This window comes from Strix uralensis, chromosome 3, assembly GCF_047716275.1.
Source record: "Strix uralensis isolate ZFMK-TIS-50842 chromosome 3, bStrUra1, whole genome shotgun sequence".
Lineage (NCBI taxonomy): Eukaryota > Metazoa > Chordata > Aves > Strigiformes > Strigidae > Strix > Strix uralensis.
In genome coordinates, this window is record NC_133974.1 from 115,983,203 (window position 1) to 115,999,197 (window position 15,995).

At 42.2% G+C, this 15,995-nt stretch overlaps 2 protein-coding genes across 2 annotated transcripts in view; one reads left to right on the forward strand and one right to left on the reverse strand.

Annotated features, from left to right (window-relative positions):
• Positions 1 to 763: 763 nt before the first annotated feature.
• On the reverse strand, positions 764 to 14,385 carry ERLEC1 (endoplasmic reticulum lectin 1). The gene is made up of 14 exons (XM_074864042.1): positions 14,087 to 14,385; positions 13,284 to 13,388; positions 11,995 to 12,075; positions 11,123 to 11,200; positions 10,913 to 10,976; positions 9,041 to 9,081; positions 6,526 to 6,749; positions 4,105 to 4,234; positions 3,511 to 3,672; positions 2,808 to 2,867; positions 2,194 to 2,318; positions 1,684 to 1,761; positions 1,409 to 1,484; positions 764 to 1,010 (listed from the first exon to the last, which is right to left on the reverse strand). The coding sequence occupies exons 1-14, from the start codon at positions 14,348 to 14,350 to the stop codon at positions 939 to 941; spliced, it is 1,560 nt and encodes a 519-aa protein (XP_074720143.1). The 5' UTR covers positions 14,351 to 14,385; the 3' UTR covers positions 764 to 938.
• ASB3 (ankyrin repeat and SOCS box containing 3) overlaps positions 14,334 to 15,995 on the forward strand; it is a 32,602-nt gene continuing 30,940 nt past the window's right edge. Inside the window, exon 1 of the mRNA XM_074864041.1 lies at positions 14,334 to 14,391. The gene's annotated coding sequence lies outside the window, so the exon portion shown is untranslated. The remainder of the gene's footprint in view (positions 14,392 to 15,995) is intronic.

The window sequence follows — 15,995 nt, forward strand, 5'->3', positions numbered from 1 at the left end:
TTTTCTGACCAATCTAAAAACTATTTTAGAAGTATAATGGAAATCTTCTGCTGTTAAGTAGTACTTCAATTAACTTCTAGGAATGTATATTACCAGCGGACTAAAACTTCTTTTGCCTGCACCAAAAATTTTATTTGCTAGGTAGGCGTGCTCCCAGAAAAGGGACCTCCATCCCCATATTGTCCAGTGAGAGGCTGGTGGACGTTCCAAGTCTGGCACCGCAAAGGAAACGGCTCAGACATGCAGACAACACCCAGGGTGAGTACAGACACATAGGAGGCCAGAGGTCTCGCTAATACTGACAACTTTGACACAAAAAATGCTGATTCTAGATCACTAGAAGCAAAACAGTAAATCTGACTGAGATCAGTAAGAACGTTCAGCAAAATAAATACATCAAGATGAACTCTAAAGTGTTAAAAAAAAAAAAGAATAAAGTCCTGGAACGCAGCCCAGGCTCGGGGAAGAAATAACAGTTGAAGCAGGGAAGAGAAGGAATGACTGTGATATTAATGCAGTTAATATCTGAGGGAATTTTTATGTTTGGACAAAGTAGGTTATGGCAGTAGAACGATTTAGTGTTGTGGCAGCTGCTGAAGGCTCCTCAGCACGAAGTGTTGATTCACTTGTTCATTCTGTTGGCAGCTGAACTCCTCGCTCAAAGCTGGACCTTGTTTATTTTGCCTTTTTAAAGTTGGTAATTTATACCTTAATGATGACAATGATGACTGTCGAATGTGTCATACACAAGTCAAACAGGAAGTGCAAGACAAGATTTTAATCATTAAAAGTTTATCGATAACCTCTTATATACACATAGTTATACACAAAGTGGTTCACGAGTCCCTCAGCTGAGAGGATGCTGCTGGTGAGGCTGGCTGGTGGAAAGCCATCGCCATCGCGCAGAGGGGATGTTCCTGGGGCTGCCCGCGGGGGCTTTAGCTGGGCACTGAAAGGAGCCCATATTCATCGGCTGTGTCCAAAATTTTACAGATGACTGGAGACTCCACCTTGAACATGAGAGGTCAAAACATTAAAGACTATGAAATTGTTGATAAAACTTTCACAAGAGATTGCAACAGAGATCATGAGATTAACAACAACAGATTGCAAGAGGCACAGTACTCAAGCAGCACTTTGTAAAATTTAGTGCTTTTCCTTTTTGGGTATGGCCTCTAGAGCATATCAACCATGTAACTACTGTAATAACGACCCTCCTTCCTCTGAGCAAACACAACTGCACAAAAAGCAGTACTTGTTCAGCAGCTGCGTCTAGGGGCTAAAGTGCACTACAGGAAGCCTGTGTGAAGAGTCACTGAAAAGAGGGGCCAGTTTTCAACGTGCACCTGGAGACATCCTCTGCTAGGTGGCACCTGGTCTTAGGGAATTCAAGTATGTCTTTGCCTACCCCAAGGATGTACTGGCAAGAATGAGGCTCTAACATGTATATGGTCACAGCGTGAGGGGAGTCCGATTCTTTACATCTGAAAAAAGAACAGAAATTTTGTAGTGTTTAGCATGGAATAAGCACAAAACTAAACCATGTATTTCCCTAGTATCTAGAGCGTTTTTGCTAAGCTAACAGTCCTGGCTTTCTGGGCTTTATGAAGACAACAGAGGCTTTCCCCTCTGACACAGGCAGCAGAGACACAAAACATCAATTTACTGAAAAAGTCAACTTACTTCAATTTCACAGTCACCTGCCTTGGCTTGTCTGTTAAGTCACACACATCTCCATTTCCATAGAAATGAGACACCATCCTGCCACAAAAGATTGGAATGAAAAAGTTTGGCAATATTAAACACAATTCTTAAGCATGCAGCTAACTTGTATGATACAGTAGCTCATACTTTGTCAAATATGTAACTAATACACAAGGCAAGGAAGTAACGTGTTGTATTTCAGTTATTGCAGAAGCAAATAGTTGTTCATTGTTGGAAGATTTTTTTTCTCTGCATCATATCCAAAGGGTTGAATTACCTTTTCTGATGTTGCATAGTGATGGGGGGGGGGGGGGGGCACACAAAAAAAATCTATACACACCTCTCTTGACAGTTTATGGTACCTATTCGTAAATGGAGTATTCATGCACTGCAACTGTGGGCCCTGGCATTTATCTTTCTCTAGTGCAAGTGTGAGACCAATTCAGGAGCAGACAGCCCGAGCAGTAATCATGGTGGCCATAACCATACCTCACACTCTGTGTGCCGTCTTCTCGAAGGTAGTAGGTTCTAGCAGCATTCTTCCTGGACCATTCAATGTGTTCCTCCTTGCTCCAGGTGCCCACAACCACAGAAGTCTTGCCACTTTCCTTATCCTAAAAAAGGAAAAGCTGATAATTACACCTTGTATTATATAACTAGCAGTGAGGATATTTTAATGACATATAGAATGTAATTTCTAGAGCAAGTCTGCTGCTGTCAATGTAACAGGTTCTTGCATTTGGGACAAACTATGTCTGACCTTGTATTAGGGTCAAGAGTCAAGCTGATGGTCTCTTCAGAACAGCCACCCAAGCTGTGTGAGCTGACACAAGTGTTTCAATGACCAGAGGAGCATTCCCATGGAAAACCCACGTTTTTTCAGCTTTGATTATCCCTGTGCTCTACCTGACATGGTATCTACATACCCCTGCATAAACTTAGGCAGCACATGGAGCTTCTTTTCTGAAATCCAACTTCTTAAACCCAAGATGTTGATCAGCCAAGAAAAGGACGCTGCTTTTTTAACACTGTAGGCAGATTCTCTAACCCCTTTTTTCCCCCACAGCCATCTAGTGGCAGGACATCAAATTATTTAAACATACCTCATGATACTGATGAACATATTTGCCATAGCAGAATTCGTACTTCCACCAACCAACACCCTAGGGAGAGGTATAGTCTCATCATTAAAACAACACTAAACTCCCAAATCAAACAAAACGCCCCAAAACCGCGACATCCATTTCCCTCCAGACCCTAAACCACTGGCTATTTCAGCTGTTAAACTACATACCTATTAATTAGATGATTCAAGGTTTGCACTGCGAGGGAATCTCTTATTAGACTAATTAACATAGGCAAGGGATGGAATAAATGTGTTTAGGAAAGACTCTTGGAAGACCACATAGGACTAAATTTCTTAAACTATTTGTATACCCCCTATTCAGCTTTTAAATAAATACTTTCCTCAAAAACTTCAGATGCCTTTTCTCTGCTGGCTTTTCTCTCAATAAGTTTTATCAATTTTTTTTTTCTTCTCATTAACAAAATTAGCACTGAACAATTTTCATGATCTACTTTCATTTCACTGTCTGCTCAAATAAACTGAGTTTACACAGAAAGGTTAGAGAGACTTTTCTGACAGAGTTTGGTATATAAGCCTGCCCTATATCAATGCAGGGAAAGGCAATTATTATGTGTATAAGAATGCAACTATTAGAGTTCATGGAAAAACAAAACAAAGACATAAAGCAGTATGTGCAATCAAGGAGCAGCTATTTTATTATGCATAGCTTTATCTCTCACCCCATGGAAGCAGTAGGAACCACTAAGAAATTCCTTTATAAGTTGGTCATCGGTCAGTTTGGAGATGTGGGTTGTTCCCACAGTTAACAGTTGATGGCCTCCAACAGCAACAGGCTTATGAATGGAAGAAAATTTCTCTTCCTTTGTTGAATGCATTTCTTCCTGAAATTAAAGTATACACAAATACACCCATTTAGACTTCATATGTCCCTTGCAAAGCCTTGTAAGTTATACTAAGTTACTTAATACTAAGGGAAGTAGGCTGTGGGAAGAAATATGAAACCCTCTTGTCATTGTTCTCACTGTCTTCAGCATAGCTGAAAAAAAAGATTGAAAGTCAAAAACTTAACACATTTGTAAACTGTAGGCTATGAAGGCTACAAAAGTGTTAAATTAGAAGCCCAAACTTACTTGCTTTGTTGTCCTTCCAAATAAGGTAAGCTACAGATGATTTCAACAAGCGTAAAGACCAGCTGAAAGATTGACATGTTCTTACAAAGTTGGGTAAGAGAACTTACTCCACTGAACTAAGTGTCGTATGTGTTACAACATGGAAAATAAATATTTTTCTATTTAAAATTAAACAAATCCTACCTCCTTAACCCTTCTAAAAGGCATCTTCATCATTTCTTGCTGTTTCTCCAGCTGTTCCAGATTATGGGGTTTAAGCGGGGATCCTGGCAGTGACTGGCAAAAGATGTCATTCACAGGGGAAGCCCTGAACCTGTCCAAACAAGTTAGGCATACATCACTTGTTATGCCTTAAAGACCAGACGTACTTTTTTATTGCTGTAAGTTTCTGACTGAGCTGGGCTGAGGTGTGGATTTTTTTCTCTTGTACTTGCACCATTTCAGCCAAAGCTACACCGTTCTTACAATTGATGTAAAAACACTTCTTGCCCAGCATAGTCTCACTCCTAACGCTGCCAGACAACTGGCCAGGCAATCCAACCCCTCTTCATCAAGAGAAAAAACCTGCGTATTAAAAGGCAAACTGCATTGTACGTGTACCACAAATGTGGTGTCAAGGCTCCCCAGAGCACTCTCAGAAGCTAGGAAAGGGCAAAGGTTAAACTTGATAGATGCAGTTCTTATATAAAATAATATATTCTTATATTATCTGACATGTATGGATTTTCATGCTGCGTATATACCCATTATTCTTTTATCACTCGCTTCATGAGCCATGTCTGCAAAAAGCAGCTTATTTCAGGAAAGAAAAAGCAAAAAAATGAAGCAGAGTTAACAGCTTTCTCCTTACTTTACACAAATGAAGGCCTCACTAAAACACCAAATAAGCCTTAACAGAAAATAGTAAAGGAAAGTGAACACCAAAATGAAAATCATACTGACAAATGATGCATTTGTTCAGTTTTCGTCGCTCATGTCATTGAAAAGGTCCTCTTTAGAGAACACTTATTTACAAAACAAGTATGCAGATACTGCTTCAAAGGCAAGGTGGCTTTTTGTGATGTCTTCCTAGGGAGAGTCTGTAACACACAGCAGTACCCACATAATCATCACCATTGTAGTTAAAAGCATCTGAAAACATTTCCTAAATAGTAACTGCACCCTAGATTAAATGAGCCCTGTGCCAAAGAAGCCTAGCTTTATCTGAATTTTATTTAAATAACATTAAGGTTAATAGTTACAGTAAACAAATATTACTTTCCACTGCTTTCCTCCCTGTCCCCAGTTCCCACCAATTTAAAAAAAAAAATCAAATTGTAGCCAAATCAGAACAACAACTAGGATGTACTTTTGCTAAGTTGATGGAAGTGCATTACAGGGTAAGATAATGGGTGTAGAGGGAAAGTGCTGGTGGCTCAAGTACTGCACAATGCTGTTTCAGGAACACAACAGGAGAAGTGCACTTAACTGAAAACGAGGTTTGTTTGTTGTTACCTCTGCTGACATTGAGGAGTGTTTCCAGCCTCCTATCTCCGCCTATCTTTATTTACTAAGATGACGTAAGTGGGAGAATAAAGATCCTGTATGTTTATTTTAAGTATTTCCTGCTAGTGGCCAGGAAGTGTTCCATGCCTTCCCTTTGGAAGGAGGTAAAAGCTCAAGATTTTATTTTTACCAAACGATAGAACAATTTGCCTGTGCACTTTCTATTTTTCCACTGATACAGAGGCTTAAAAGATTCATATAGTAAACAGATAATAGCGTCATAGATAAGTGCAACAGATAACATAGTATTACCAAACCCATCTACATGAGAAAATTTATAATAGATACTAAATATTTAAACAATAGCACAACTTATTTACTCCAACTGGCAAGTGTTCATGAAATGCCCAGTTGATGACTCTGTCCTTTAGACTGTTGCCTATTTTAGAACAGTGATTAAATACCCACTTGTTGTGACATCTGTGTACAGAGGCAATTCAGAACTCCTGTCCATTACTTGCCCCTTCATTTGTATATCATATTCACTTTGCAATTCTAGTTATACCCCTTGAAAGGTCAAAAATCTGTACTATTGAGACAGATGGGAGCTCCTTAAATTGGGAGTACTGCAAAAAATAAATGTTAAGGTCATGTCTGAAGATCATACTTTTGTTTTCTGAAATTAGAGAAGTTAGAGTCTGTGCACACATATAATACACATATGCAATCTGCCATTTTTGAATACCATGAAGATGATTCCCCAAGACATTGAAATTATAAACTAAGAGGAGACAGGGTGTTCTCAATCTGCCTGCAGCCTTAATGCCCTATTCTGTGTTTCTCCAGAATGACAGGGCTAGAAACTTACCTGTTGAAAATAATTATACCTCCCCTCTGCTTCTCATATGGGATCAGTCACTAGAGACTTATAAAATGCAAATGTTGTGCAACTTAACATGAAAACTTTGGCAAAACTGCACTTGCCAAAGTGAGTACCTACACATCACAGCTCCATACGAGAAACCACAGCTGGATATAGAACTTATATAAACACATACATGCATGAAAACTGATGAAAATTTGAAGTGATAACGTTAACCGAGATTGGAAGTACTGTACCTATATTTAGGATGGCTGCATAACAGAGGTGTCAATATAACCACTTCATATTCACAGGTTGTAACTTCTGCTACTGAAAGAATCTCATGTTTAGCTTCTGGATGACAGATGTACATCACTGTACTTGATCTGGGCAGGTTTTGTCTCAAGCTACAGGGTGTGCCATTTCCCATCTCTACAGGATAGTATGGGGTCATCTGCCCTTCTATATTTTTTGTAGGTATCTAGGTGAAAGAAAGTACAAGTTAAGAATCACAGCAGAGTTCCTTCGACTCTTCTGAAACAAAAAATACTATTACACCTAACCCCCGTGTAGTTACTTGGTGTTTCTGCAACATCCAGACGTGCTCTGGTTTATCACCTCCAGCCCAGCACTGCACAAAAGCGCCGAGCCACACAAGCTCTGACTGCAAAACCAGCTGGTTCCTCTGCAGAGGCTGCCCAGTGTTTCAGTTCTAAGAGAGCTTGCCAGCTGGGTGCAACGTTTTGGAAGAGCACCAAGCCAGCTGTGGTCACCCTGTAGTCTAGGAGACGGGGAGATGCGAGCAGCTCTGCCAGACTCAGCTCAGGTCTGGCCAGACACGTTACCTTCACCAGGAAGAATCTAAAAACACCGCCACAAAGTCATCCTGATCCCTGCACTACACCTCTCGGCAGAGTCAGCCCGGGTTGCTCCTTACCCAGAGCATCTCACACCACCTGTTATTGTGGCTAATGAAGTTAATGATGCATAAAAGTAAACCCACTTTTGTACACGCTTTAAGTAAGCTCTCTTCAGACTTGGTCCTTCATACGTTTCATCCAGCTTCCACTTTAAGAAATTAATTCCCCAAACTGGTAAAAGTCCCTCTCCTGACTCCCATCTTGGAAGCAGCTAATGTTCCCGGTGTACCAAAAGTTCCATTTGTGCAAAAACCATGCTGGAACCCACAAACTAGACCTTTTTCTGCCTGTGTTGCTTGAGCTAGTAAAGGTTTTCAATGCACAACAAATCAGGCTCTGTGTTAAAAGGCAGTGGTGCCTTCTGTGGTCAGGACATCAACCCAGGGACTTGAAACCCTTCGGTATCACACCTACTTCGGTTCTCAAACCATGTTACCCTGTCACAGGCCACTGATTCTCTCCTCCTGAAAACTGTTCCATCACAAATGGAGTGATGAGATACTCCTGAGCTTAAAGAATGAACATGCCGGCAGCATAATTGCTCGGACGCTCCTTGGCTTCCACTCACTTATCCACTCTATACTTCAATATTCAACCGTGGGAAATGAAGAGATATTCTGGTTGTGTACAAAAGAGCTGACAAAAAGGATACCAGTGCTTTCCCTTTCTACCCTTCTGAATGAAACAACTGATTTTTCCTTAAAAACTGAAAAATTATGCCTACGCATTTCATTGAAGGTAACTATCCAATAAATCTAAATGGAGATGGCTGTTGTCTGCACACAGCTGAAAGGCACCCCAGCAGGACTTCAGGTAAATCTCTAGGCGCAGCAGGTTTGGGTTAATTTAAGCACCACCCAGCTGTGTTATGTATTCTTTCCCTTTCATGACTAGAGATTCCATGCAAACTGCAAGTCTAAATTCTTTATAGACTGAAACCAAGACAGCGTATGTACATCAAACACTATCAAAAAATGTCAGGAAACTTAACTTCCTCTGAAATCTAAAAAAAAAGTTACACTACAAAGAACCTAGTTTTCTTTAATTCAAAAAGGTGTAACTGCCACTGACATTAGAATGGGCCATGTCCTGACGTGGGTCTGCTCCCCCAAAATGCTTATCAGGCATGTGTATTTTCTGAGACCCACTACAGAACTCTGTGCTACGTAAATCAGCATTACAAAGAACATGTAGACAAAAATTTCATTTCAGAATTAAATAGAAGGATAACGGGAATTAAGGTAGGCAAGTGTCTGTCCACAGGTCGAATCTGCTATTGCTAACTCCAAACTCCAACGTGCTTCAGGTACCTCCATTGTTTTGCCATGAAGTTAGTGACTCAGAACTGAGTTTTGGGGCCTAAACAAACGGAAAAGTTCTCTAATGGAAAATGGAAGCACAGAGTTTTATGGGATGAATCATCAAGTCAAGAAATCTTTTAGGGATTTTGTGCTGCAGGATTCTGTTAAGCATTTCTCCCTACCCAAAATGCACAAAAGTGTCATTAAGGGAACTGGGATCTCTGATGTAGCTGGAAAAATAACTGTTGCCAGATCATAACGTGACTTTGTAGTTGTGTGTATTGTCTTCATAGAAGAGCATATAAATTAATCTCATTTAAGATTAGTGTACCTTTAATGTAAATAAGTAGAAAGGCAAGAAATTTGACTAGCTAGACTAAATAAGCTTTCTGAGCTGGGACTGATAATTAAAAGTGAGGAAGAGTGCAACTCAGAAACAGAGTTTCATTTTTTGATGCTCATTTTGGTAGGGAACTAATTCCATAACCTCATCATATATAAATTGCCTCCACTACTGATGGCAAAAGTTAAAATAGATGTTTTTCACTTGCCTCTTTTGCACTCTCTTTTGGATTTTCCTTCTCTTCTTGATCTAGGGAATAATTAAGAATGAGGTAAGCATAAAGTCTGTGAACTTGAAATAAAATTAAATTATATACAGAGAAGTTTGCATGTTTTGTGTATTTGCTAGTACTTTGTGTATACACTGCCAAGAGTCAACTTCCTGAACTTGCAGGTGCAAAAGAGGAAAGAAAGGAAATAAACAGCGACCTGGGGTCTAGAGCAAACAGAACAAAATAGCAGTTAGCATTGTCTTAAAACAATTTTGAGTTTGCAGGACAGGCCAAATTCAGCCCTAACACCACAGGAAGGCCAGAAGAACATGTCACTACTGCTGTTCTGCAAGGGGTAGCCGACTACCCTTTTCCAAGTGAGCGAATGACAGGCTGGGACAGCAAACAGGCAAGTACTTCAGCCCACCCACTAGCCAGTCCCCGGGGGTACACTCACAGGAAGAAGTGAGGCCAGACTGCATGCCCTACTAATGATTAAAGAGAGTGAACATCGTTATGGGGCAGGGGCTCCAAGCTGTCACAGGTGAGAGCTCTCCTCAGCCTTCCCAGCTGCTTCAGGAGACCATCTGGACTCCATTCAGAATTAGGGGAGTAAAAGGCCACTCTGCTTTGCTGTCACCCATGCAGCTGCTCCAAGTTCACTGTATCACACTTGTGGATTCAGCTCACAATGGTTTGAGAAACCATCTATGTTATTTTTTTTTAAGAGAAATAGCATGAATTGCTGTATAGGAAGCATAGAAAAAATACAGTCTGCTGCCTAAGTGGAAAGGCCAGAGGGTCAACATCCTAAAAGACTCAGGTATGATGACTTGAAGTATCATCACACCTAACTGCAGCATCTAGTCCCACAAAAGAATTCGTAACTCAAATTAAACATCTTGTTTTCTGTACAGCAGCATCTAGGGAGAATTAGGCATTTCTGCACAGGATTAATGACAGCACAAACAAGCACCGTAACTCACTAATAAAGAAATGCCAAACAATGCATTTTCTGAAGCTGTGTTTCTTTTCAGGACTAAGATACCTAACTGAAGGCTGCAGGTAGGAAATTCAAAGGAATGGGATTAATAGTGCTAAATCCCCCCAACACTGAGGTGTTCAAGTTAACCACTTTTAGGAAGAGAAAATTGGTGGTGCCCACCTTTTCCATACTAGCCTAGAATTAAAAAAAAAACCCAAACTACTAGATTATGTGTTTTCTATTGTTTCCATCAATTCTGATGAATGAACACTTAAATCTGTGGATTTTCAGAGTTCTTTGGACTATATACTGCCAAAGTGCTCATCCAGAGAAGCAGATTTTGGCAGGTACAACCACAGAATTTCCAGCATCTACAAAAATTTACAGGCAAAAAAAATTCCAGTGCTCAGAAAATTAGTTATTCTAAGTTGCAGTTTGAGTTTGGGGCTCAGCTACCTAACTTCCACCAAAGTCCCACTTTAGGCACTTCAGTATTTATGAAGATCTGCACCAGGATCCCTATAAAAGACTCTCAGACAGTTCCAAGGATCAAATCTACCTGCAAAGGCTGTAAGGGCTTTGCAGTCTAGGTTTTATTACAGAACAGCAGAGACCAGGATGTGCTACACACTCTGCCCTCTGCTCACAGTTTGAAAGACACTTCTCCCCACCCAGAGTGTGGCAACAGGCTACATTATCAAAGTCTGATCTGGCATATATCGGTTCAGGAATTAACTGAAAACAATACATCTTGTTAAAAAAAAAGTAATCCACAAAATTCTATTGCACTGGGAATCAGTCTTCTACAGCATATTTCTGACAGTAATAATAAAAACCCAAAGAATTAAATTAGCATCAGCTAAATAAAATAATCTAAGACAAACCTGATTCTGACAACGGGTTCTTGATCATCATATTCCCCAGATAGTATTCTTGGATGTTTATTTTCTACAATCAAAAGAAGTTAAAACAAATTTCAGTTACCTTTTCCCATACTTTTTCAAGTGTACAGGAATTCAAGTCTTCTAGAGGAGTTAAGCATGAACATGCCAGTGGAAAAGGAGGTTGAGACTCCTAAATTATAAGAAGCCTACCTGTCCCGTTTCCTTCTCCTCATGATATTGACGGATGTGTTTTCCGTGGCAGACCTCATAAGTCCAGTAAGATTCAATCTTTAAAAAAAAAAATTTTTTTAAAAAAAATCTGTTTAGATACATTACACACCCCCTCCCCCCTTCAAAACAAAAATCTGGCTTTTGCAGCAATGGAATGCAGCCCAAGCAGGTGGGCTTGGCCAGCCTCAAAACCAACAGCACAGTGAACGGTCTGTGTTCACCAAGCATTCTGAGGATGTTCCAGATAAAAACACCAAGCAAAGTTTCCTTAATGTTCACACAGATAAAACTAAAGAAAAACATTAAATGCGATGTAAAGACTAAACTTGCCCCCAGACCCCTGGGGCTAAGCGGTAGTGACTCAGCACAGACTGAGTTTTGGCAACTGTTGTAGATACAGGCTGGTTACCGATCGTGCTTGACCCACTCCTCCTTCCTCAAGGACTTGCGTGGGATGTTGTGTAGGTATAAAATTTGGCCACTTTCGCTGTGTCTGGCTCTCAGTACCAGCTTGTTTGGTATTAGGCTTGCTCTTGTAATGCAAGATGTGAGTCTCTGAATTGGGGTGACAGCTGATGAAAAACCGGAAAGCTTTCAGAATCTCTAGAAGTATGTTTGTTTTGGTCTTCTAACACTTTCAGAGGAACGCTTTTCATTAGACTGTCGTATGTTATGGATTGACTCCTGGAAGTAAGCGTTTTAAATCCACGTTTTTAAGTTGCTACTACAGCAAGCCAATTTACTTGAATCCTGAGATCTACACTAAACGCTACCACTACACTAAACCTTGAAATGGACTGGGTTGTAAACTTTTAATTAGCATTTGAATTATCAACACAGAAGTAACATACTCTATATGAACAGCTACTTTGCTTAAAAAGTGGTTCCAGCAATTCTCCTGGAGTAGGACCTTTATAGTCCTTTTCTTCTTCCTAGAATAGAAGGATATTTCTTACATTAAAATTAACAATAATTTGCTTAGTTAATATTCACTTGCAATAGTAAAAAGCAAAATAAAAGTTGCAAAATTAAAAGGTACAAAACCTCATTAATTCCTGCTCTGAAGGAGCTGTGTGGTGATTAGGAAAAAAAAAGATAATTTAGTAAGAAGGGGAAAATAAAGGTCACAAATAAAGTAGTCAAAACAGAAAAGTTTTGTGGTTTATAAAATACACACGTGGCAAGAGTAGGAGCTCTCAACTTGCTCATGTCCAGAGGGACAGCTTGGGGTGTGACTAGGAAAACAGCATCAACAGTCTTTTCATCTGTTAGTCGATGCTGATGCTGTACGGATGCATATAATTGGAACATCACACAGCTTTTACATAATTTTTAAAAAATGGATCAAAAAAGCATAAGTAATACTGTGGAAGTTTACTCTTCTGTGTAATTTCTGCTCTGTAAGTGTGCACGCTATTGAAGAGATTTCCACACAAAGTTCTTCAGTACTAGAGATTTCTCACCTAGACTGAAGCACTCTGGACTGCCAGTCACGTAAAGGATGAGGGCTACGTCAACATGGAGGTGCCCACCACAGCAGTACAGCTCATCTGTGCCAGCTCTTACAGTGTGAAAAGATGAACCGTTGGAGAAACAGATGACCAATGATAAACCTCACCAAAGGCCTCCTCAGCCTACATTCTCTTGTACAAACATGTATTTATATACTTTTTTTTTTAACCCCCAAATTACGCATTCAGATTTCCAAATGAGGAAGTGATGACGGAGACTAAAAACTACTGGTGATAGCAGCCCGACTGTGTTAGTGTTGTCAGACACAGTCATCAGGATAGCAGTGTCAACAACCTTTGTAGTTGTTTACTGGCCTAGAGTTTGATAATGTTGTTTAAAATATGAGAATTTCCTAATCAGTGATAGACCTAACAATATACACAACATTATATCAATCATTTGTTGCCAAATAAGGACTTCAAGATGGTTTAGACTGGCCCCACTTAGTATAGAGCCAATATGTAATACAAAGCGAAGGCATCTACTATAAACTGTGAAAGTGTGAAGCACTCTACAGATGATTTTCGTTTTACAAGAAAAAAGTCTTTATTTTGGAAAAGTAACTGAAAAGATACTGTAAAGACTTGTCTACAGTTTATAACTACAATAAAGACTTGACTGAACTTACCTCATTGCCACTTGCTATCAGCGGAAGTATGCATTTATATTTTTCTTTATCCACAGTGGTCATTATAATATAGTTATCCTCTTTGTACAGGACACCAGTTGTAGGCTAAAAAAAACAGCCAACCTATGGATTAGTCAGGTGGTTTTTTTAACACTACTTGTTAGAAATATTCCTGAATTTGTAAGTTTTACAGTTAATTCATAGGGCAGGTGGTCCAGAGCATTTCCTGGGTCTTAATTACAGCACAAGACCGGACGTTGGCCTTTAACCTTGCTACTATTCGTTTGCCTTCTCCTTTACTTCGATCCTTCTGCCTCCAGCCACATTCCCACTCTCTTCCATGCTCATCTTACTCCTGCTTACGTTATTTCTCGTTCCTTCTGAAAGACCTTTACTAAAGACATGCCACCATAACGATGACATTTCGCAGCCAGCCATTCCCAAGCTGACTTTCAGGGTAGATTTCCCTGGGATTTCCGAAGCTGCTAGGCTCAGGCCTAACCCTCGCCCTCCGGCCCGGCGCACGTGGAGGCACTTACTGCTTGTCCCCACTGCCAAAACCCGGGGTGATGCTTAAGGCCCACCCCGGCAAGGCAATGCTGACAACACCCTAAACCGAAATACCCTTTCTGAGGCACGGGGGCTTCAAAAACAACCGCCCAGCGTGAGGGGGCTCCGACGTTGTCCCTAACGCCTGCCGCCTGGGTTAGCCATCAGCAGTGAGAGCCGCCCCGCTCCTCGAGGGAGGAGACTGCTAGGTAGGAGGGAGAGCCCCCTCACGCCCCCGCCGCCCCGGTACCGACCAGGCTGAATTCGGTGCCGGGCCAGTTCACCCTGAAGGGGATGTCGTCGCTGAGCTGAGGGAGCGCGCGGCCGCTCTCCGCCACTGCCGCCGCGGCCAGGAGAGCGCAGAGCAGCGCCCGCGGCGCGGCCGGGCCAGGCGCCCGGGGCCGGCAGCCCCTCATGCCGGCCGGCCAGCGGCGCGGGGACACGGGCAGGGCGGGCGGTGCCGCCGCCACGTCTGCTTCCGGCGGGGCGAGCCGGGCCGGGCCTCCGCGCATCAACATCCGGGGCAGCCGCGGGGCCGGAGGCGGGCGGAAGGCGGCGGGTGAGTGAGGGCGGGAGGGACGCGAGAAGCCGCGGTTTCTGTGGGAGAGGCGGCGCGCGGCGCTGTGTGGCGGCGGTGTGCTTGCTGGTGGAGGCGGGGAGCGGCTTAAGGGACCGCTGAGGCCGAGGGGGAGCAGTCCCTCACGGGGAGCAGTCCCTCACGGGGAGCGGCTGTCGCCGCGCTGGTTCTGCAGCTGGCTTAGAAGCTACCGGCCTCCCCCGTTGTAGGCTCTCTTTTCTAAGCGCCGTCTGTTGGGGTACCCGCGGCTCCTCTGGCCCGTGGAATTCAGCCCCAAAAAGCGGCCCTGCCCTGCCCTCCCCGCCGCGTTGTGGCAGCGGGGCTCTGCGGGCGTGCCGCCGCTCTGAGTGCGGCAGGGACGGGCGGGAGAGCTCCGCGCCCCGGCCCGGGCACTGCACCGGCTTTTGCATCCGCACAGTAGGCAGTGCTGATGTACCGCTGTGGCTAGGTTGTGTTGTGTTTTCCTTTTTTCCATAAGTTTTTGCTGCTAGAGTAGTGCCAGCAAGATTTCCGTGGTATGGAAAAGTCTGGAGGATGCAAAAAAGCAAAGAACACCATTTAATACTGCAGTAAATATAATGTAGCGCTTTTATCTCCTATTAAGACTGAGGCACGGCTGGAATGAGGTGGAGGAAGGAGAAAAGTGGGGCAGTTTACTCTCTGCATTGCAATTAGTGATGGGGTGACGTATGAGAATAACAGTAACGTTTTGGCAGCGTGTGGTGATTCTTAATAAACCCTAATTAGCAGAGTGGGCACTGAAATGATTAGTGAGAGAAGTATCTGAAGGCAAAGGAAGCAGATGATACCAGGAAAAATCCCAGTGGTGGTGGAGAAAGATCACTCTGGATGTTGCATTGTGAATTCAGGTGGTTTGGTTTAAGATGTTTTGGTTCAGGCCATTCTTCATCACTGCTTTGCCAGTGGAGTGGTGTGTGTGCATGCTTTCACACCTACACTGGGCGAAGCTGGCTGAGTCTGAACTGTGTAAGTAAATGATTTGGTTTGTAATCCCTTGGTTGACTTTTGCACTGATCAGAAGAATGATCTGCAGATGGGGATAACATAAGTGAGATACTTAAAACTTTACTAAATGGCTGCATCAGGTCTAGTGAATACTTCTGAGCTTTGCTGGCGTAATTTTCTTGTTTAAGGGTGTAATTTATTTTTTTTTTCCTGTTAAACTGGTGCCCAAATAGATGTAGCTGTACTGGGGGAATTATTGTTCTTCAAGTTCAGGCATGTGCACAATGAGAGGAAAGTGCCAGAATACCTGCAGAGAGGAGACTGAAGCTGCAAAAGGCCAGAGCAATGCTGGCAAGATGTTGGTTTGAGACAAAGGGCAACAATTAAAGGAAGCTACTTGAATAAAAAGCTGGAGGAAAGGAAATTAACGTAAGAATACTGAGGGAGTGTGAAGTTCGAATAATCAGGGCTGTGCTGTAGTTGGTAATCAAAGTGAGTGTATAGTCAACATCTGCTTTTGCAGAAGACTGTTAAAGAAGCTTAATTACTTGAAAAAGAGTCTCTTTCTAAAATCTTGTGACAATTATATACTTGCATAGTCGAAAGTTAAGATACAGGGC

Coding starts and splice junctions, on each gene's coding strand:
- ERLEC1 (XM_074864042.1), bottom strand. CDS start 14,350: ATGTTGATGCGCGGAGGCCCGGCCCGGCTCGCCCCGCCGGAAGCAGAC. Junction 10,977..11,122: donor AGGAGAAGGAAACGGGACAG/GTAGGCTTCTTA, acceptor TTTTGATTGTAG/AAAATAAACATCCAAGAATA. Junction 4,235..6,525: donor TGCAGCCATCCTAAATATAG/GTACAGTACTTC, acceptor TTGTTTGGACAG/GTTCAGGGCTTCCCCTGTGA.